This window comes from Thamnophis elegans, chromosome 1, assembly GCF_009769535.1.
Source record: "Thamnophis elegans isolate rThaEle1 chromosome 1, rThaEle1.pri, whole genome shotgun sequence".
Classification (NCBI taxonomy): Eukaryota; Metazoa; Chordata; class Lepidosauria; order Squamata; family Colubridae; genus Thamnophis; species Thamnophis elegans.
The window spans coordinates 130,226,961-130,249,605 of NC_045541.1; the positions used below are offsets into that span (position 1 = coordinate 130,226,961).

Genomic DNA, 22,645 nt, shown 5'->3' on the forward strand with positions numbered 1-22,645 from the left:
GATAATTAAAAATCACGGCAATGCATGAGGTATAGGTACTGATTTAACGATGTAGATCAAACTGCCCACCTACCCCGTTCAACTTGTTTTAGGAATTTAATCGTGTGCATCTGCCTACTTGGGCTGAGCGGATTTGCACTCCTTTCTGCCTTGTCCTATAGAATCAATTCTAGCATTTTTTAAAAATTCTTTTTTAAAACTGATTATCCATTGCTATTTACTCTGACGCAAGTAACCCTCAACTTAGAATCAGAATAGGGACTGGAAAATTCATTACTAAATGGTTAACTGAGGCATCAGGTGGTTGCATCTAATTTACAACCTTTTTCATTAAATCGTTAAGCAAATCTCCCATCAGTTGCTGAAACATCACATGACTATGACTTGCAGTCTCCTGCAGGCTTCCCCACTGGCTTATCAGAAGCTGGCAAGGAAGGTTGCAAATGGTGTGCACATGACTGCAGGACACTGCAGCTGTTACAAATGCAAGCCAACTGCCAAACACCCAGATTGCAATCACATGACTGTAGGGACTGATTGTAAGTTACCTTTTCAGCATCATTGTAATTTCAAAGAGTTGCTAAACAAATGGTTCTAAGTTGAGGACTACCTGTACTTGTTATTGAAAGTTCTACTACTTAACCATTTGTCTCAGACCTTTATTCCATCCTTTCCAAGCTGGTAGTTTCAGGATGTCTTGGCATTTGGGCTTCAAGATAGCTGCATTTTTGAAATGGTAATTCCAACACACCTTGAAGGTATTAAGTAGGGAAAGCTGTTTTTACTTATATTTGCAATCTACCTCCCATCAATAAATTGTTCAGTCTTCTAGGATACCAGAAGTCTGCTGTAGATATGTATCTTTTAATGTGTAACTTCAGATTAAGTGTACAGTTTTCTTCAATCAGTAGGAAATGCATTTTGTAGATTATAGTTTATGTTCCATAATAAACAAATGTTTTTATCTAATTCATGAACAAGGCACTGGTGATAACACTACTAATGGGTCTAATATAGCCCATCAAATAAATAAATAAATATATTGAAGAGATTTGAATTTGTGAATCTAGTATTCACTTTATTTATGAGAACAAAACAAATGCACATAATGATGTCAGATTTGAATGAATTACGTGGTTAAATTCTGACAATTTTGAACTTTAAAATAGGTGTAGCTAGGTTTTCACACAGATTCTTTCCAGTAACACTGACGGGGGAGCCAAAATAATTAAATACATTTATTATATTGGCTTTTTGAAATTAAGACCAATTCTAATTATGAATTGTGCAATATAACATTGTTGCTATTTTAATAAAAAGTTCTATACTATTTCCTATAACTTCTGAGAAAGTTACGTCTCTTCAGCTGTTCTTCTACAGGTAGTCCTTGACTTATGATCATAATTGACCCCATAATTATGCTGCTGAGACATTTGTTAAGTGAATTTTGCCCCTTTTTACGACCTTTCTTGCCACAGTTGTTAAATGAATCACTGTAGTTGTTAAATTAGTAACACAGTTTTTGAATTAATCCGGCTTCCCCATTTACTGCTTGCCAGAAGATCGAAAAATGTGATCACATGATTGTAGGACACTGCGATGTTCATAAATACTAGCCAAGCATTTGACTTGATCATGTAACCATGAGGATGCTGCAATGGTCGTAAGTTTGAAAAATAGTCGTAAGTCACTTTTTTAGTGCTGTTGTAACTTTGAACAGTTATTAAATGAACTGTTTTAAGTCGAGAACTATCTGCATTGTAGCTCCTAACATCCTTTAATATTGGCTATGCTTTTATGCTGGGAGTTAAAATTCATCCACAGCTAAAAGACACAGCTTCATCAGCCTTGATTTAACATCTGTAGTGATGAATTTAACCCGTCGCATATTATCTCTTAAAATAATTTTGATCATATTTTAGATTTATAGTAGATATACATGATGTTAAAATTTTAATGTGAACTTGATGCACTTTGTTGCAGTGCATAGCTTAATGCTTTTTTCTAAAGATGACAGTCTACTGAATAGTATTACTAATGTAGAAATTTTCCATAGGTAAGCAGGTATGGAGAATGCTAATATGTATATAGCTGTATTTTTATAATTTTTTAAAATAAAATGAATAGCAGTGATGTTTCTAAAATAGACTGAATAAACAGTTATTTACAAACCTGCCTTGAGTAGTTTTTTACACAACAAATTAATATAAAAAATTTGAATTCAAGATTAGTATCCAGTTTAGTCATTCTACAACAAAAGTCACTGCTGCTAAATCAAATTGCCTCTTATCCCAGCTACTACCCATACTAGCATATATGTACACATGTATCGAAGCTAATCACATTTTAGAATAACCAATGTTATGCAGAACACACAAAAAAAAAAGAATGAAAGGTATTGGATACAAAAAGGAATTATAACTAAAACTATCTTACAGCAATATCATTGCAACCATCTTTGCTTCTACAGTATTCATACACTGCTTCTTTCTAAAATTTTTACCTCTCTCATTTTCTCATCAACCCCATCCAAACACAATTTTCTTAGCCTTTTCTTTTGTCTCAGCCTATTCACCCTTCCAGTATTGGGTTTCCTATGCAGCTCTCATTCTTTCAGTATGAACAAGTTTTCTCAATGAATCATAGTATTGATAGAGATCTTGGAGGTCTTCTAGTCCAACCCCCTGCTCGAGCAGGAAACCATTTCAAGCAAATGGCTGTCCAGTCTCTTTTTAAAAATCTCCAGTGATGTATTTTTGTTCGTACCTTTATTTATAGAAGCATTCTACATATAGGTTGGAAAGTGTCCCCCAGGGTGCTAACAAGCATTGCTGTGGGATGCGGAGTTGGAAGATCCTAGGTTCAGTGTGATGTTTCACCCCAAAACAGCAACTTAAAGTTTCTGCTTTTCTTTAAACCTAATATTGGAGGCCATTGTTTGCTTTTCAGGATTCCTTTGGCATAACTGTCAATTAAACATTTTGAGATGGGGGAGAAGCATTAAAATGAACAGCACAGCCGTCTTGTGGTGAGATGGGGAAACAAATTCAATAAATAAATAAAAGCTCTTGTAATATTTTACTTCAGCATTGCTTCTGAAAAATGTTTCATTTAGCATCTTCATAAGCCTATAAACAGAACTAGGCTGTGTGCATATATGGATTCAAGCCATTTGTGAGGACTGACATGCAGTCTCTTTTCAAATCCTGGTCTTAACAGCTGAATTGTGATGCTGCCCTGGTCACATCATGGGACTTTGCCTTACAATCCAGGTTACAATGTGCCCCCCCTCTCCCTCGGAAACTACTGTAAAAGTTCCGGTATAGAAATACCCTTCAAACGAACAAGTGTGAATATAAAGGTAGTGCTCAACTTACAACAGTACATTTAGTGACTGTTCAAAGTTACAACAGCATTGAAAACAGTGACATGACCGTTTTTCATGCTTGTGACCATTGCAGCATCCCCATGGTCACGTGATCAAAATTCAGCCGTTTGGCGCCCGACTCATATTTATGACCATTGCAGTGTCCTGGGGTCGCCCTTTGGCAACCAATGTCACGCTTAGCTGGGCTCAATTATTTTCATAAATTGAGAACTACCTGTAATTGATTTACACAACCTCCCTTGAGGAAATTCCACTCGTTAGAGATAGAACCGCAAACAGAAAAAGCTTCCAAACATAAAAGAAAACGCCGCTCCGAGTTGAAGAACAAAACGGCCCGCTCGCCCCTCAGACAAGCGTAAAAAAAATTTTTTTAAAAAAAAAATACGCGCGTGCGCACTCGCTTGGTTTCGACCCGCCAGACTCAACCGTGGCGCCGCCAGGAGCGTCGGGTGTCTCTGCGCGTGAGCATTGCCAGTGCTGGGCGAGGCCGCGGCGCGCTTCGAGCGTTTCGATGGAGTCTGTGGTGGAGGAGTTGATGCCCCGCCTCTTACCCGTAGAGGACTGCGACCTCGCGGAAGACTTCGACCCCACGGTGCCCCCCCGAACTCCCCAGGAGTACTTAAAGCGGGTCCAGTAAGTGAACTGGGGGGGAGGGGGTGTCTCCCGCCGTGGGAGGGGGAGGAGGCGGGTTGGGGATAGGACTGCGCTTGGTTGAGTGGGCGAAGTTGGATGTGGTCAACTTGGCGCTATATTTATATTTACTCCTATGCGGCTTGCATGGAAGTAAAAGCGTTTGGTCTATAATGATGAACGGTTCAAAGTACTTCAGAGACTCGCCTGGTTATATAGTCTTGCTACGGGTAATGCAATATGGCGGTTTGCTTTTATGGTGGTGGGATTTCCTGCATGAAAAAGGAATGAGGTCCCAAAGGTGCTTTTTCAGGAGACAACTGGACTTTCTTGGTTTTTTTTCTTTGGAAGATGTTTCGCTTCTCATCCCAGAAGCTTCTTCAGCTCTGACAGGATAGTGGGGAATGGAAGGATTTACCGTATATTCCTTGCAGACAGCTGGTAATCTGCATCCTTTTAGAGGGTCGTTGAAGCACTTGGAGGTTTATCTATGTCCTCTGTCTGAGCCTGAGTAGTGCTCCTGCTTCCACCCTTTGAGTGGTGTGAGAGTAGGAATGGATTTCCAGAGAAAAATTGCAGACTACAGGAACCAGGAGCATTATTCAAGTAACCCCAAGGACCCAGATAAACCTCCAAGTGCTTCAATAACCCTCTAAAAGGATGTAGTTACCAGCTATCTGCAAGGAATATAAATCTTTCCATTCTCCACTATCCTGTCAGAACTGCAGAAGCTTCTTGGATGAGAAGGGAAAGTCTTCAAAAGAAAAAAAAAGACAGTCCAGTTGCCTCCTGAAAAAGCATCTTTGGAAGAACCATGACCTTGGATGACTGAGAATTTCTACAGACTTTTAGCTATAAGGAAGGATAATACTGAAATGTGGCTTTGAATCCATTCATATTGTCCTTTTCATAGTGATTTCTTTGGGTTTTGCCAATTCGGTTTTTTTAAACTCTACTAATATTGGTTCCCGCCTCCTATCCAAATGATAAATAAGACAAGCAGACCCAGTATAATTAAATGATCTGCAGTGTTGGATTAAATGGAATGGAAAACATCTGAAACATTTCTGCATTGTGCTGTGAATCCAAATTAATTTTAAAACTAAATTCATTATGGCAGCATTTCAAAGAATACATCATGTAGCTTAGTTTTGTTCAGACTGCAATCCATTAGAATGGATTTTTACATTTGATATGTAACAATCCCACACTCTGTCTCATTTTGAAAAACTCAGACAAAGCTGGAATGATTTTTAGGGTTTTCCAGGTTTAATTCTTTAATTCCTAAATTAGGTTTAATTAGAAATTAAAAGGTGCTTAAAATTTGAAACATTTTAATTCTGTAGGATTGAAGCTGCAAAATGTCCTGATGTTGTTGTGGCCCAGATTGATCCCAAGAAACTGAAAAAGAAGCAGACTGTAAATATTTCAGTAGGTTTTTTAAAAAATCATTATTATAAGCATTATAAAATACAAGTATACTGTTCGTGATGATTGGATGTTAACAGTACAATACTTTTAAGAGATTGCCAATTTTGTAATTAAGCACTACATAACCCATCTGCATGTGGCTAGTTCTACAAAATGGAAGCGGCTGTTTTAAAATTGCATATGACATTCTTTTATTATTACCATTAGAATTTTTAAACAGAAGATGATTCTATTTTTTATATTTCTTTCTGTTTAAGAAAGATTTAAAATGCAGTAAAAAGAATAAGAAAAAGAAAAATATTTAAAGAAGCAACTTCTGATCTTTTTTACAGCAGTTACCAGCATACTTAATATCACTGCTCTCCCTATTACATCACATAATTCACTTCTTCCCATATTTGATTCTTTTCAATCAGCTAATTCAAAAATCATCAAGGCATTCTTATCCATTTTCATTAAAAAAATTAATAAAGTGTTTCCAGTACTTTAGAAAAGTACTTGTTTTCTCCATAATCAAACATCATTTTTGCCATTTATGCAAATTATTTTATCTTTACAGTGCAATCCTTCATTGTAGGTAGTTCTGCTTTAAAAAAAAATCTTTGTGTATATGCGAATAACATGACATTCTTAATATTCTCATTGTGTTGCCTGTGGTTTTTTTTAGCTTTCAGGGTGTCAACCTGCTCCTGAAGGATACTCTCCAACTCTGAAATGGCAACAACAACAAGTGTCTCATTTTTCAACCATACGCCAGGTATACATATATACATATGTAGAAGTGTATAAATTCAGTGATTTTGAGTGTTTCTTATGACAGTGCTTATTTGGTGCATGCCCTCCCCGTTAAATACTATTTAATAATAGGATTGCAATCTGATTTAAATTTAATTGATTGCATAAATTAAGGAATTAGTTAAATCTTCATAGGGCTAAGAATAGCCACTCTAAAGGAGAAAGGAATGTTTATCAATCCAAGCGAATAGTTCAGCAAGCATAATCACAGAAGAGGTATTTTTGTTGTAGAAGAATATTGTTTCCATGTATAGTGTCTACCACCTGCAAGTATATGTTAAAGTAATAAAATGTTTGTTAATTAGAATCTTTTAATTGATCAAAAGTTTATCTTTCAGAGTGTGAACAAGCACAGGGATCACTGGAAAGCACAGCATTTGGACAGCAATGTAACAATGGCAAGTAATAATATTTTCAGGATACTGTAAATTTACATATAAGCTTTTTTTTTCTTCTGTTCAATTATATCAGATTCTCGGTGAAGTCCATAAAGGTTTTTTTGGCAAGATTTTTCGGAAGTGCTTTTCCACTGCCTCCTTCCTAGGACCGAGTGTGAATAGCCCAAGGTTCCCCAGTTATCTTTATGCTTAAGACAGGATTAGAACTCAGTTCCTAGTTTCTACCCTGATGCCTTGCAACCCTACACGTTCAGATTCAAATAGAGTTCAGAAGTTATATTTGTTTCATGTGTAGGCCTTTATATATGCATTGACAGCGTTCTTCAGCTAAAAATCATGAAACTTTTTCCTCTGGCAGCCTCCTTCCCATCCTCTATCATTGTGGGTGGCTCCTGCTGCTGAGGTGGTGCAGTGGGTAGAGTGCAGTACTGCAGGCCACTTCAGCTGACTGCTATCTGCAGTTCAGTGGTTCAAATCTCACTGGCTCAGGGTTGACTCAGCCTTCCATCCTTCCGAGGTGGGTAAAATGAGGACCCAGATTGTGGGGGCGATATGCTGACTCTGTAAACCACTTAGAGAGGGCTGAAAGCCCTATGAAGCAGTATATATAACTGCTATTGCTATTGCTATTATATTAAGCCAGCCTAGCCCTGGATCTCCTGCATCAACCATGCACTAACTACTTTAAATAAAAAAATAAAGACTGCAGAACCTTGAATAAATGAAAATACATTGTGGGGGGAAACAAACCCAAATCAATTTGACTTTTTTCCCAATTGTTCAGCCCACAACAGATGATGAAGAAGGTTGGAAAAAATTCTGCTTAGGTGAAAAGTTGTATTTAGAGTTAACAGATCAAATCTCAAGGGATGAAAGTCCAGGAATTGATTATGTACAGGTGAGTGTTAAATCTGTCCTAAAGAATTATTTCACCTTTAAATAGCTATATTTTGATCCAGAGTTTGCATTTTGTTGTACATATGATCAGCCTTAAAATATTTACAATATAATCCCTTGTCCAACAAAATGGTCTGTTCTGTTGTTGCATATAACTGGAATATTGTATGTATGTGTATACATATACATATACATACATATATACATACATACATACATACATACATACATACATACATACATATATATATATATATATATATATCCTGGGAACCCTTTTAGAAAACTTATTACTAAGAAGAGGAAGATTACTGTATTGGAGATTTTTTTTAAATTTCTCTTTCAAATGAGTTTAATTATGTACTGGTTTTGCTTGTGGGGAACATGGCTATGAATATACATTAGAAAAGTAGGCTCTAATGGTTAGATAAATAAATATTAAGAACTGGTTTTGGAAATGTAAGCTTCAAGAGAAGCAAATGATCATTGTTGCATATATTTCTAGAGTTTAATTACATTATGGAAGCCACACAGAATTTGATATATAATGGGCAGCTATGTAAATGTTTTCAATAAATGAAATATAGTTTAACAAAGCTCTAAACATTTGAAATATCTATACAATCGCTCCTAAAAAAATTGTGCACTAGTGTTCAGATCTAAAATTAACCTAAGTATTTAGTTATCCAACCATTTTTTAAAATCCAACATGTTTTGGTTTCTTTTCATTCAGATTGGCTTTCCTCCATTGTTGAGCATTGTTAGCAGAATGAATCAGGTACTTTACTTTTATAGTCAGTTTCATTTCCATTCAGTCTTGGTGTGGTGAATCCAGCTTAACCTTTTTTTCCTACCTCCATCCATAACTTGCTTGAAACACCTGAACTTGGATACAGGTAGTCCTCGCCTTACAATAGCAATAGCAATAGCAGTGGACTTATATACCGCTTCATAGGCCTTTCAGGCCTCTCTAAGCGGTTTACAGAGAGTCAGCATATTGCCCCCAACAATCTGGGTCCTCATTTTACCCACCTCGGAAGGATGGAAGGCTGAGTCAACCCTGAGCCGGTGAGATTTGAACCGCTGACCTGCTGATCTAGCAGTAGCCTGCAGTGCTGCTTTTAACCACTGCACCACCTTGGCTCTAATTATTACAATCATAATTGACCCTAAAATTTATGTTGCTAAGTGAGATAGTTGTTAGTTTTGCCTCATTTTATGACCTTTCTTGCTACAATTATTAAGCAACTCTGACTTTTCATTGACTTTGCTTGTCAGGGAGTCGTAAAAGCACATTGCAACCGTCATAAATATGAACCAAATGCCAAGCACCTGAATTCTGATCAGATGACCATGGATATGCTGCAGTGGTCATAAGCGTGAAAAATTGTTGTAAATCACTTTTTTCTATGCCATTGTAACATCAAATGGCCATTAAATAAATGGTTGTAAATCAAGGACTACCTTTAATCCCAAATAGAAATATATTGCTCAAGGTCTAAAAAATCCTAAAGATTCTTAGCCTTAAAATAGTGATAAGTATGTTTTAAATATGTTAGATCTAAATTGTTTTCTAGTAAAAGGAGATATTTTTAAAGGCCCAGAAAAGATGGAGAAGCACAAAGCATTCTCCATTTCCCTTTTTGACCTGCTAAACTGCAGCTAATAACGCATGAGGAATTTCAGAGAGTTCAGTAAAGTAATATTTGCCTTGTTGATGGCCAAATTTTTATAGCTCCTCTATCATCTATTCAGATATATACTGATTGTTTTAATGTATATGTTTGAATTTTCTACACTTATGACAGCTGACAACAAATTAAAATTTTACAGTTAAGAATAACAGAAAGCAGTACACTATAAGAACAAGCCTATAGTACAAAAGCTCATAAATAACATACAGGCAGCAAATAACCATTTCTTAGAGATTCTCCAGATGAGTTGTGCCTTGAAAAGCTTCTGGAAAATTCCCACTGAGGGAAAATTCTAACTGAAGAGAGGCTGTTCTGTAATTTAGGCTGTACAATGGAGAAGAACTTTTTCTGGCCTCAGGTCTCCTACTAATAATTATAATGGAAAGTATCCTAATAGGAATCAGTTGGTGGCATACATACAGTTATTTCCACTTTTATATAAGTTTACATGAGCTCCTTTCACTTGCAGCAAAACAATTTTCTATTTTGCTGTGAACATTAAAAAAATGATTAGGGGAGCCTATAATCCAAAAAAATCCAGTAACATTCACTAGATGAGACAGTATTATAAAAAGATTTAAACAAAACAGTAGATTAATAGAAGGGGTAAAAGCAGTTTTGATTTTGTATATAATCTTAGTGGATCTTTAGTGTTTTTTTAATATATAAAAACTATGTATTTTCATTATACTATCTTGCTTAATTTTAAAAATTCTTTTTAGGACAAGCTGTTTCAGCAACTATTTCATAAGACTGTAAAATATTTTTTGTAGTAATTACTCATATATTGAATTCTTATAGCATTTGTATAGAATACCTAATTATAAATCTGCCCAGTGCACTAGGAAAGAATCAGCATGCAAAATTTTAACAGCTGTTTCTCTATCCCAAAAGGCAACAGTGACCAGTGTCTTGGAATACTTGACAAACTGGCTGGTGGAAAAAGAATTTACTCCAGAACTGGTAACTTGCAGTTTTATGTTATAAGAGGCATTCTCCCCATTGAAATTAAAATTGAAGGAAAATTTATTTGTTTATAATTTCTTTTAATCTGGAATTGTCAATATACGTATTTTCCTGGCTTTTAGTAAAGTTATAAAAAGGCTATGTCCCCCTAGAGTGAGTGATTTGAATTGGCTCTTTTAGAATTTTGAATTGCCTTCAGTTCTTAGTACCTATATTCCTTTCATATAAATTCAATGCCCTAGTTAAGATTTAGTTTATTTGTATGCCGCCCTTCTCCAGGAGGGACTCAGGGCGGCGAACAACTCAAAGGGGGAAAAGGGAACATAAAACACAATACACGTGATTAAAATAAACAAGAATCATACAACCATACAAGTCGAGAGGGGAGGGGAACTCATCAACCCCAGGCCTACCGGCACAGCCAGGTTTTGACGGCTTTCCAGAAGGCCTGGAGAGAGGTGAGGGTCCGAATCTCCGCGGGGGGTTTGTTCCAAAGGGCCGGAGCTGCCACAGAGAAGGCCCTCCCCCGGGTAGTAGCCAGGTGGCATTGGCTAGTGGACGGAACCCGGAGGAGGCCGACCCTGTGTGATCTAACAGGTCTTTGGGTGGTAATTGGCAGCAGGCGGTCTCTCAAGTACCCAGGTCCAATACCATGAAGGACTTTATAAGTTACGACTAGCACTTTGAAGCGTATCCGGAGACCGATCGGTAGCCAGTGCAGCTCGCGGAGGATAGGTGTAACGTGGGTGTACCGAGGTGCACCCACAATCGCTCGCGCGGCTGCATTCTGGACGAGTTGAAGTCTCCGAATACTCTTCAAGGGCTGCCCCATGTAGAGCGCATTGCAGTAGTCCAGTCTTGAGGTCACGAGGGCGTGAGTGACTGTTGCGAGTGCCTCCCGGTTCAGGTAGGGACGCAACTGGCGCTCCAGGCGAACCTGGGCAAATGCCCCCCTGGTCACAGCCGACAGATGATGTTCTAAAGTCAGCTGTGGGTCCAGGAGGACTCCCAAGTTGCGAGCCCTGTCTGAGGGGCATAAATTTTCACCCCCCAGCCTGAGTGATGGAATACTGGCCAAATTCTTGGGAGGGAAACACAACAGCCACTTGGTCTTGTCTGGATTGAGAACAAGCTTGTTAACCCCCATCCAGACCCTGACAGCCTCCAGGCACTGGCACATCATGTCAACCGCTTCACTGAGTTGGCATGGGGCGGACAGATACAGCTGAGTATCATCCGCGTATTGATGGTATTTTATCCCATGCCGTCGAATGATCTCACCCAGTAGCTTCATGTAGATATTGAACAGAAGGGGGGATAGGACCGAACCCTGAGGGACCCCATATTTCAGGGGCCTAGGGGTCGACCTCTCCTCCCCAACTAACACCGATTGCGACCTGTCCGAGAGGTAGGAGGAGAACCACCGAAAAACGGTGCCGCCCACTCCCACCTCTCGTAACCGTCGCAGAAGGATACCATGGTCGATGGTATCGAAGGCCGCTGAGAGGTCAAGGAGCACTAGGATGGAGGAATGACCTCCATCCCTGGCTCTCCAGAGATCATCGGTCAGTGCAACCAAAGCACTGTTGTATAAAAACCTGTAAATTTTAAATTACACTTCTAAAACTAACTTTTAAATCTGTTTGTTACATCACTAAACCATATTTTATTTCCTACAGTTCATGCTATACACAAGTCTATAAAAAGAATAGCAAGTTAGCACCCACTCCACCTGAATTGGTTTCTCTCAGTCCTTCTCATTAAATATTTTGAACAATCAAATACAAAATATTATAGTTCTCGTGTGAAATCTTTGATTTGCCATTTTCACACAAAGCTTCATAAACCATTACTGTAAGGTTTTTTAAAATGTGTACAGGCCTTGTGCAGCCATTCCCAGATTCTGAAAAGACTGGTCCTTCATCTATAAGCCCTATTAAATATCTGCATTAATTGATTTTGATCTAAGAAATACATAATTTGTACCTATTTATCTGTAGTCTTCTCGCCATGCCTTCAAAAACAAAACAATGAATCTATTTTTCCCTCTAAGTAAAGTTTAGTGGTTTCTTATAATCTCATTTTAAAAACTTTAATAGCCAGACTGAACGTAATTATTGCTTGAAGCACGGATCATTAAGAAATCCCAAATCTGTACTGAAAAGTAGAAAACTAGACAATAGTGCCCCCCCCACCAAAAAAAAAAACCAGGTGGCAAGGGAAATTATTTGCATTGTTGCCAAGAAACTGACATGGATGTGTTCATAGAGATACAAAGAAACAATGCAAAGATGGTTTTATCTTTAAATTCTTATTGCAATTTCTTAAAATTTCTCTAGGGCAGATGGCTTTATGCTTTGTTAGCTTGTCTGGAAAAGCCTTTATTACCAGAGGCTCACTCTCTAATTCGACAACTGGCTAGGAAATGCTCTGAGGTGAGAGTACTGGAGGTAAGCTGAACTAGTTAATCATTGAAGGGGAATACTAGAAAATCCTGATCATGCTAATCGTTTGAAGCCATTATTTCCCTGAAATATGTACATTCTTAACTTAAGTTGATATTTCAGAATGATAGTCAAAACTTGAGAAAAGGGCAATACCAGTTATACTAAATGTTCAAAATGTGGCGTTGTTTACACTCTTTGATGAATTTAATGAATATCCAAAAGAGTTGTGTTTTCTACAAATATATTTAGTAGCGCTATCAATCACAGTTACCAAAATCCATTGTAATTTGTTGGAAATTTGTAATAGTTGTTGATATAAAACAATTGCTTGAAATTTGGTGAAACAAACTACTTAAATGCTTTTCTTCCCTCTAACGCAGGAGAACAAGAATGATGAAAAAGTGTCTGCTCTAAACTTATTGATTTGTTTGGTTGGAAGGTACGGCAAATTATTTTAATTACTGTACTAAGTTGGCTATTAAAGAAAATCAATCTCTCCACCATTGTCCTCAAGAGTCTGCACCATTACTTACATGAGCCTTGTTTTGCAATAATTTGTAATTTTTACCCAATTCTATATTTTGTTTCTTTCCATAGACTTAAAAAGTAAATTGTTGATTATGTTACATAATATTACAACATTCATTGACAACTATTAATATATAGTCATCTCATTTCTCTTTCTCTGATTTCACCAGTACCTTTCTCATGTCTCCTCATTCAACATTGTGTATTGTAAAGAGATGAGAGCTTAAAATTGCATAATCAAATTCAATAATGATGGTACCATCTTTTATAAGGTCTCCATGCTGTCTTAGCTTCAAATACTAGGCCTTGAATCACATGCTCTGATTCTATGCAAAGATCAATTCAGGGTATCCGGCATTGAAAGGCATCTGAAGAGTAATTAAAATAGTCTAATTCTCATACTACTATTCAACTAAATGGAAATCTAGACAAGCTATACAGTGAAATTCTGCCTTTCTTTGATACATTTGTTCAAGATTTTTCTGAAGATTTTACTAATATTTATAATCATGGATTTTTTTTCTTCCCACCTAACAGGTATTTTGACCAATATGATCTAGCTGATGAGGCATCCTGATGAACATCTGGAAACTATACATGCACAAATGGTTAATCTTTATCAGGCAGTACTTTCATGACTGAAGTATGAAGAATGGATGCACCATATATTCCAATGTGACCTTAGTGGATACTTGTATACTTGTTTTTTTTAAGAAAACAGACTGAGTTTAGCAAGTGGAGATGTTAATAAAATATTTTCTTACAAATTATTGTCCATAATTCAGCTTGTTTGATCTACATACAAACTGTGTGTGTCTCTTTATTTGAGGTACTATATAATGAAGCAATAAAGGTCTATCTTATCAAAACCCAACAGAAGTAAAGCAAACTAATCAAAAAGGCTATTTATGTTGAACAATAACATTTTAAAAACATTTAAGTGTAAACATGGAGACTTTAAAATATGGTCTTAATTAAGACAATGCATCCATTGTTCTCTTGGAAACACTATGGAAATAGTCTGTCATTGCCTTTCTTCAGAATGTTTCTTGATTGTCCAGTCTACCTTAAAGCTCTGGGGTTTCTTATTGGTTTCTCCTTCAAGTTTGAACAAGGGTATAAACCTGCTTAACTTCTAAGAACAGCAAAATTCACTCAGGTGTTCCCATCTTATTTGATTCTTCTGTAAATCCAGTCATGTGATACCAAGCTGACCTATACTGTAGATTTTCTTTTTAAAAGAATGAATTTCCTTTGAATAATAGATTGATAAAATGAAATATTAATTCTATATGTGGAATTGTGGCAAAACCTGATCCTTGGAATTCTCTGATCTTGGTTGTTTGCCTACAGATGTTTACCCAGCTAGGTAACATCAGAGAGCACAAGGACTCCTTAATTCAATCCTGATCTATGTGTTTATTTAAAACATTTACTATATACAGCCACCAATCTTTTATAGAACTCTGGGCTGCTCTCAATCAATTAAAACAATATAACAGCATAATACTTTAAACTATAAATATTAAAAACCTGGCAACAAGCTCAAGGTCCCAACATCCATGTTAAATCATCTAATCCACCTCATCCTATCCCACTTGGGAAAGCCAGTTCTTGCATACTTTACAGAAGCCTAGAAGGGTAAAGGCCTATCAGACTTCAAGGTGTCTGGAGATTCTTAATCATCCAGGTCATAGTTGTCTGAAAGGCGCTCTTTCAAAAGGCAACTGGATTTTGTTTTTCCTTGAAGATTTTTGTTTCTCAGCCAATAAGCTTCTTCAGTTTGTTTCCTCAATTCTTCAGAACAGAAGCAGCTTGTTGGATGAGGAGCAAAATGTATTCAAGGAAAAACAGTCCACAGTTGCCTTTTGAAAAACACCTATTGGATAAACTTAAAGGAGTTTCACAGAAAAGGCATGCTTTCTAGATGCCAGAAGACTGCAGTGTAGGAGTGTCCCACCCTTTCTGATCTGGTAGGGTCAGTAGAAGTAAAGTATACTGCAGTAATCCAAACAACTGGTAACCAAGGCTTGAGTAATTGAGCAAATTTCCTTCCGGTCCAGGAAAGGATGCAATTGACATTCCATTATAATCTATCTAGGATCTCCTAGCCACCTATTCTTTGAGCAGGAATCTGCAAATTGTACACCAACGATTGCAATAATCTTTTTCATATGATTAGAAACAGATTAGAATTAACAATATGCCTCTTGCTAACATTTATGCTAGATTCTGACCATTATGTCAAATCCTTAGCCAATCCAGATCAATGTCTATGCAACTGTTTCTAAGAGATTCATTTGGTTATGATCAAAATAAATATAAGATCTTTGATCATTCTACCAATACTTATTGGTCTCCATGTACTATCAATTTCAGTTTGATAAGCAAGATTTCTAAATAGAACTCGGGCATGTCCATTGGCTTGCTGCCACTTCACTTTTTAATTCCAATGTCAAAACTATTAATTTGATATTCTTATTTGAAGTCTCAACCTTATAAAAAAAATCTCATAAATCAAAATGTAAAATCTAGCAATGCATGAGACTTATCAGTATTACCTGAGCAGACAACACCTTATATATCTACCCATTAAATATGATTTGGAACAATAACTACCCAGTTCAAGCAAGTGCATTATTTTAAAAACTATGCAAGATCATTTGAAGCAATTTTATTGTCTTTGGAATATACCCAAACTACCTTTCTGGGACTGAAAAGCAGAAGTACCATTCTCAACTCTATGGCCCTTACCCATTTCAACACTGAAAAATTGAAATTGTATAGGATTTGGCTATACTACAGCTTAGCATTTATTTATGATAATTTATTGATCCTTACAAACATGAAAATTCATATTCATGGCCACAAATAATTTAAAATCTACCAGCAAATTATGAAAAATTGCACTTATTCACTTCTAGAAAAAAATGTATTTGATAAATAATACAATAAAGGATAGCTTCATGTGCTTTATAAATAAAATACAGATCATTTTGCCATTTTACAGAGCAACAGAATGAATTTTATATTTACATCTTCTGTATCATCACCTGAAATTTACCTGCAAACAAAAAAAAATGTTAAGGAATATTTGTTTTATCAGGAACAATCTTATGTACTTCTATAAATTCTACTAATATTCAGGTTCAAGCATTTCAATTTATATTTTACAATGCAATCTGTTCACTGCCTTGATGAGTAGAACTAATCTGGAATTAATTAAAGTATGAGACTACAATCTGTTTCCTCTTCAATGGATTACTTTCACATTCTGAAAATCCTATTTTTTCCTATCTAAATTTGAACATAATTCAGCACTCTGTATTTTCATACAGTTGTCAAACAAAGAAACTACCATAATTGTGGAAGCTAGAAGAGAACTAATAGCTAAATAGCTCTGATTCCTGGTGCTACAAATATACTGTATGCGGCTTTGTACCACATGTAGAGAAAAACTCTCTCCAGACATTTAGAAAAGATTTGTGAATTGAGCAGGTGTCCTGTTCAACTTGACAATTTTAGCTGGACACTACTGCCAGTAATTACTGTTACCTTATTTCTTAGGCATCTTACTAATTTTACATTAAAGTACAGTATACTTTTCGGTTCTAGTATCAGTATTTTCAAAGCAACTGTTTTGTAATTTCACTTATTTCATCTTACAATTACACATAAGAGAGCAGATTTATTCTGTTAATACAACACATACTTACATGCAGGCATTGTTGAAACTTCAGCTGTCACAATACTCTTTATTCCCAAATTTGATAAAGCGCCTCTAATTAGTCCACATGTAAATGCCAAATACTGCAAGATATATCAAGGCAGAATATTCATGGTAAAACTCTAATCTTAAAATACAGTACTGTAATTTATAAAACTTATGCTGAGAAAATACAAACTTATTTTTCTAGCCTGAAAAGGAAGAAGCTTGCACCAAATTTCAAACGATTAATGAATCAATGAGGTGAAAGTTGGGGAGAGGCACTTTCAATTATATTTGCTTCTGTTTCAGACTTCATTTAAATATATAATTTTTAAATACACATAAGCTAGGACTTATTTTCTGGTTAGGTCTTATTTTCAGGGAAACACAGTACTATTGTCTACCTTAAAGATTTTCAGAATATGGAAAACAATAGCCAAGGTATGTAGGAGATTGTATGTAGGAGATTGGAATCAGCATACCCATGTTGAATGGCAAAGGCCATTTGGCTCTTTTTCCAATAACAAAATAAGATCTTTTAATTGTTCATGTTCTACTTAAGATCCTTTTCAAAATAGATTGAATGCAGTTCCAAAGAAAAAGGAGTGATGATAAAGAGTCTATAAAGAGAACCAAAAATCTCTTTTGTCTTATAATATTGGTAACAAAGATGCATATTTAATTGCTAGATGTGCTTAATTTTTTATAGATATGTGTTTCCCATCCAATATTTAGCTTCCAAATTTCACACAAGTCTCACAAATTAAAAACAACAGTATGGTGGTTATATTATTCAAAGGTAAAAATATCACTTTAACCTAAGTAGAATAATTGGACTGCACATGCTAACACAATATCCTATGCCCTTCCCACATTTGGCCCTATGCCTCGCTTTTAGATTTTGCAATACTCTATAGCAAAGTCTGGAGAGATTTCTACTCACATTCCATTGAATAAAAACAGAACTCTTCCTCAACTGGATGTGAAAAGACTGGCAGGCACCATAGAGTTCCTCACTTTACCAGGCTTTAGCTCCTCATATATTCAGACAAATCAGCACAGTATGCATATAAGGCCTAAAACACAGGTTGCATATTATGTATATTATGCCTAATATACATAACATGCAACATGTGCACAATAGAAAGGGATGGAGCAGAAAACCACAATTGTATTTTCCTTCGTACTTGCAGACACAGATGGTTTAATAACAATCCATTAAAGAATTGATATTTTAAATCTATTTTGACTATAATACAATACATATACCTTAGGGGCATGTTCCAAATATTGCTTTCCTGCAGACATTTGAGTCAAAAGACGAAATTTGTTATCCTGAAGTACATAGATACCCTGCAGAAATGAACATTTTCCACTTTAAATTTTATTTAATACATTTATATCCTATTTATTTTAATGTTACATTTCTTAGAAAGCTAATCCACAAATCAATATAATTAGTTAAGATTACCCATATATAGCTAAATTAATGTTTGTACATTTTTCCTTAGGGATGCATTAGCAATTTTGCTATTATAATTATAGTCCTTTTATCCTCAATCAACTTACAATAATTTCAACCTTTAAAAAGTAATCCGTCAGTGCCTAGTTCTCAGGTTTTTTTTAGTCCAACTGGACTCATGTTTCAAAAAATATGGGAGAATCAAATCAGTGATTAAAGAAAAAGACAATTTTTTTTTTAAAATTTAAAGTCTTCAGGTAGCTAAAGATGATAGAATGGCTCAATTTGAGGTAACAAAGGGGTAGAAAGACGACTAGTAATCAAACATGACCTAAGAGATGTATTTGAAAAGCAGAATATATACATTGCACTAGTGTATACAAGCAAACTGAGATCTAGATATGACAAATGAAGCAGTAATTTGCATTTATGACTTTATTAGCATGACTAGAAAGACAAAGAGAGTTTCCATTATTACTTAAAATCTTCAAATCAATGTTTTATGGGAAGGGGATTGTTAGCTGATTTAAATTTTTAGTAGCGTGTTATCAAGTGATTTGCTATGCATCTATATGTATTTAGCAGAATTGGAATACATCCTAGATTCACAGGAATGTGGAAATTTCTTTTGAGTACAGAGGAAATGTAAACAGCAGAAGTCAATGGATTATGCTCTAATGTATCATCAACTTATCCTTATAATGATTAACTTGACCATAGTAAAATTCATATTACCAGAATAATTTTTATATTCAACAATTTTCACTATAAATTTTTATTAATGTTTTTAAGATTACAATGAAAGTGTAGACAAATATTATTCAAGACTATAAATACTGTGGACACTCATCAAGGAGAAAAATAATTGCATTGTTATAAAAATAAACTTGACTCCTATGCACATATTGCTCGCTTATAACATCCATTTATCTATGCACTGAATTGAAATGTCTGAAAAGGAACAGAATAGAGCAGCAATGGAATATAGTTTGACTCTTGTTCTACAAGCCATTATTCATTCTTACAATACCTGATGGTTGGTCCTGAGATTATCAATTTGTTTTTTAAATACAGTAGTCCAAAAATCTTTGCAAATAAACTTCATTATATCTAATTCATCTTTGAATCGGGCAGTATCTTTTGTGAACCTAAGAGAAAGCAACACAAATAGCAGCAGCACTTTGTCATCTTCATATAGGATAATACAAACATTTAGCTTTTTACAATGTTAAAAAAATGTGCACATTCCAATCAAAGCTTAAATACACCAACAGATTTTATAACAGAAGGATGAAAAAAAATGACTGAATATATATTCTGCATGCAGAATATAGAGAACTCCATGGGCTATATTGAAAAACTGCAGCTTTATTGCTATTGCAACCACTAAATTATAATGCATACAATATGAAATTATCTTTTTGCATTTTATTTACCAACTTTCTCTCTTAAAGTTAAATAACACCAATGGGAGCTATTTTTCTTTTTTCTTTTGTTTCCTTGACATTAATTATAAAATACAACAACTTATGTATTCTACAATTATTTTCTTCCTTACTGGCAATACAAGATCTAGCTTTAGTGTTTTACCAACTCTGGTCTTTTAAAATAAGAAGGCCATGGCCAACAGCCACCCTTAATAATTTTTGAAGCTCACAGGACTATAAACTGGATAATGTCAGCAAGAGCCCCAACATTTTATTCTTAGTGTGTATTACATATTTTAGGCATTGCACTAGTTTCAGCTCTTTCTCATTCCAAATAGATAAAAACAGTTACGTTTTTACCCAAGGTGGTCCAAGGACTAAAAAAAAGGGTTGGAGAAATAGCATTTGAGCCTGGCACCACAACCCCATTGTAAAAAAAAAAGAAAGAAAATAGTCGAAAGACAAAATAAACATTGCACTCACCTTTCTATTAATCCTTGTCCTACTCTAAACCCCATATTTTCCAATTTTGTAATACAACGTCCATTTTCCTATAATTACAAAAAGAGAAACTGCAGTTGTAAATAATATATTTTAAAATGGTTTGAAACTGTTCTGCTTATTCTCTTAACTATTTTAAGGTAGAGTCAAAATGAAAGCAATTATGACATTTGTCATGTAAGAGCAATACATCTGAGATAAACATTGCACATGTTATCTTTCTACAGTATCTTGCTAATAAGGGACAATTGTTACTGTTTGTAGCAGAAACATAGCCATGTGGCATCAGAAAGACTGCTACTGTTGATAAATTTGGGGATGGGAGGTACCCAAACCACTTCACTGGAAAATGAAGGTAAATTCCACTAGGAAAGGAAAAAAGACTATTTCATGCTTTCATGAAAAGTCAAATCTGTTGGGCTTTGCCTTTCCTGTAGTCATCCAATTGGATGTGGCAGAAATAGGGATTAACAACTCCTCCGAATGGGCAGTTTTTGTCATTCATTCACGTGACAGAATCTATCACCCAAAAAAGATCAGGTATCTTGCATTATAGGAAAGAAACTTCAGAAATAAGTACAAGTAGTCCTCAACTTGTAACAATTCATTTAGTGACCTTTTGAAGTTACGACAGGTCTGAAAAAAGTAATTTATGACTGGTTCTCACACTTGTGACTATTGCAGGATCCCTATGGTCACATTATCAAAATGCAGATGTTTGGCAACTGACTCATAGTTATGATGGTTGTAGTGGGGGGGATGTCATGTGATCAATTTTTGTGACCTTCTGACAAGCAAAGTCCATGGGGAAGCCAGATTCCCTTAACAACTGTGTTACTTAACTACCTTAACTGCTGCAGTGGTTCACTTAACAAGGGTGGCAAGAAAGGGCGTAAATTGGGCCAAAACCCACTCAACTGTCTCACTTAGCAACAGAAATTTTGGGCTCAACTGTGCTCACAGGCCAAGGACTTTACAAAACAAAGCCATACATTTACCATTAGAAAAGTAAGGCTGGACATTAATTTAAAAAAAAAATTGAACCAGACCGTTTCTTAGACTAAAATAAGAATATGACAACAAACCATGTTCTGCTCTCTTCAAATCATCCCCCCTCTCAACTAGTATTCCGGGTTACCCAGAGCCTCCACAGCCGACGACGGGAAGGGAAACGTAAGAATCCAGCGCTACCCACCCGTCAAGACCGCCGGGTTCGCCGCTTAGGTTATCTATTCAGCCCCTGAAACTTGGCAGAAACTCCGGGCAGGGGTCCCAGCCGTACGATCCCCAAAGAGGCGGCCCGCTAAGGAGCTGTTTGGAAGTTGGAAGCCGCCCTGGGCTCTTCAGGAGGAGGAGTTGGAGCAGCTGCTCTCAAACCGGAATCGCGGAGAGCTCCCTTCTTTTTCCTACAAGGGGGGAAGAAACCTCACACTCACCCCATCGCCTTGCTCGGCGGCGCGGTACAGCCCGGACACCATTTCGTTGTGCAACAAGAGGAAGAGAGCTTCGTCCGCCATCTCCGACTTATTCATGCCGAGCTCTCCTCCCGCCTAGGGAAGAGACCCGCGGGCCCTGCCCACCGCCAGGCAAGCGATGTCAACCGAGCCTCCGACCGCTCCGTTGAGAGCCGAGGCAGCGTAACGAGCCAACCGGCGTCAGCGTGCAGGGGCGGAGCTTCCGGACGTTCCGGCCTCGGTTTAGTGACCGCATAGTGGCGGGTACTGGAGTAGGCCGCTCTTCTAGCAAATAGGCAAGCGATAATAGGCAAGGAGCGGTATTAAAATGCTTTCGGAACAAGTACTTGGTTCCTTCGTTTCGGAATAATGGCGGAATGGGGGGGGCGGGGAGTAATAGGAATATAGAAAAAGATGTGGAGACTCTAGAAAGAGTGCAGAGAAAGGCAATAAAGATGATTAGGGGACTGGAGGCTAAAACATATGAAAAACGGCTGCAGGAACTGGGTATGTCTAGTTTAATGAATAGAAGGACTAGGGGGGTGATGATAGCAGGGTTCCAATATTTGAGGAGCTGCCACCGAGAGGAGGGAGCCAAACTATTTTCCAAGGCACCCGAAGGCTAGACAAGGAATAATGGATGGAAACTGACCAAGGATTCAACCTAGAAATAAGGAGGAACTTTTTGAGTGCGAGAACAATCAACCAATGAAACAGCTTGCTTTTGGAAGTTGTGGGAGGTTCATCACTGGAGGTTTTCAAGAAGAGATTGGACTGCCATTTGTCAGAAATGGTGTAATGTCTCCTGCTTGAGGGGGGGGGGTTGGACTACATGACCTATAAGGTCCCTTCCAACTTTGTTAATCTGTTAAATATTATGATGTGGTAGGTCAACTATTAGTTATGGTTACCGGCTCA

The 22,645-nt window shown here is 36.7% G+C and overlaps 2 protein-coding genes across 5 annotated transcripts; one reads left to right on the top strand and one right to left on the bottom strand.

Annotated features, from left to right (window-relative positions):
* The first annotated feature begins 3,825 nt into the window (after positions 1–3,825).
* GEMIN2 (gem nuclear organelle associated protein 2) lies at positions 3,826–13,941 on the top strand. 4 transcript variants are annotated; one of them, XM_032231124.1, is made up of 10 exons: positions 3,826–4,021; positions 5,365–5,437; positions 6,117–6,206; positions 6,583–6,642; positions 7,427–7,540; positions 8,273–8,317; positions 10,128–10,196; positions 12,539–12,649; positions 13,027–13,085; positions 13,712–13,941. In XM_032231124.1, the coding sequence occupies exons 1-10, from the start codon at positions 3,900–3,902 to the stop codon at positions 13,749–13,751; spliced, it is 783 nt and encodes a 260-aa protein (XP_032087015.1). In that variant the 5' UTR covers positions 3,826–3,899; the 3' UTR covers positions 13,752–13,941. The 4 variants fall into 4 exon arrangements, with proteins under 4 accessions (XP_032087015.1, XP_032087023.1, XP_032087032.1 ...); XM_032231132.1 differs by having other exon boundaries at positions 3,827–4,021; positions 5,365–5,449; positions 12,539–12,634; XM_032231116.1 differs by having other exon boundaries at positions 3,831–4,021; positions 5,365–5,449.
* Positions 13,942–14,353: 412 nt separating this feature from the next.
* Positions 14,354–21,945, bottom strand: TRAPPC6B (trafficking protein particle complex 6B). The gene is made up of 6 exons (XM_032231152.1): positions 21,710–21,945; positions 20,256–20,323; positions 19,376–19,493; positions 18,153–18,236; positions 16,891–16,984; positions 14,354–16,238 (listed from the first exon to the last, which is right to left on the bottom strand). Exons 1-6 carry the CDS (start codon positions 21,803–21,805, stop codon positions 16,207–16,209), a joined length of 492 nt encoding a protein of 163 aa, XP_032087043.1. The 5' UTR covers positions 21,806–21,945; the 3' UTR covers positions 14,354–16,206.
* Positions 21,946–22,645: the final 700 nt, after the last annotated feature.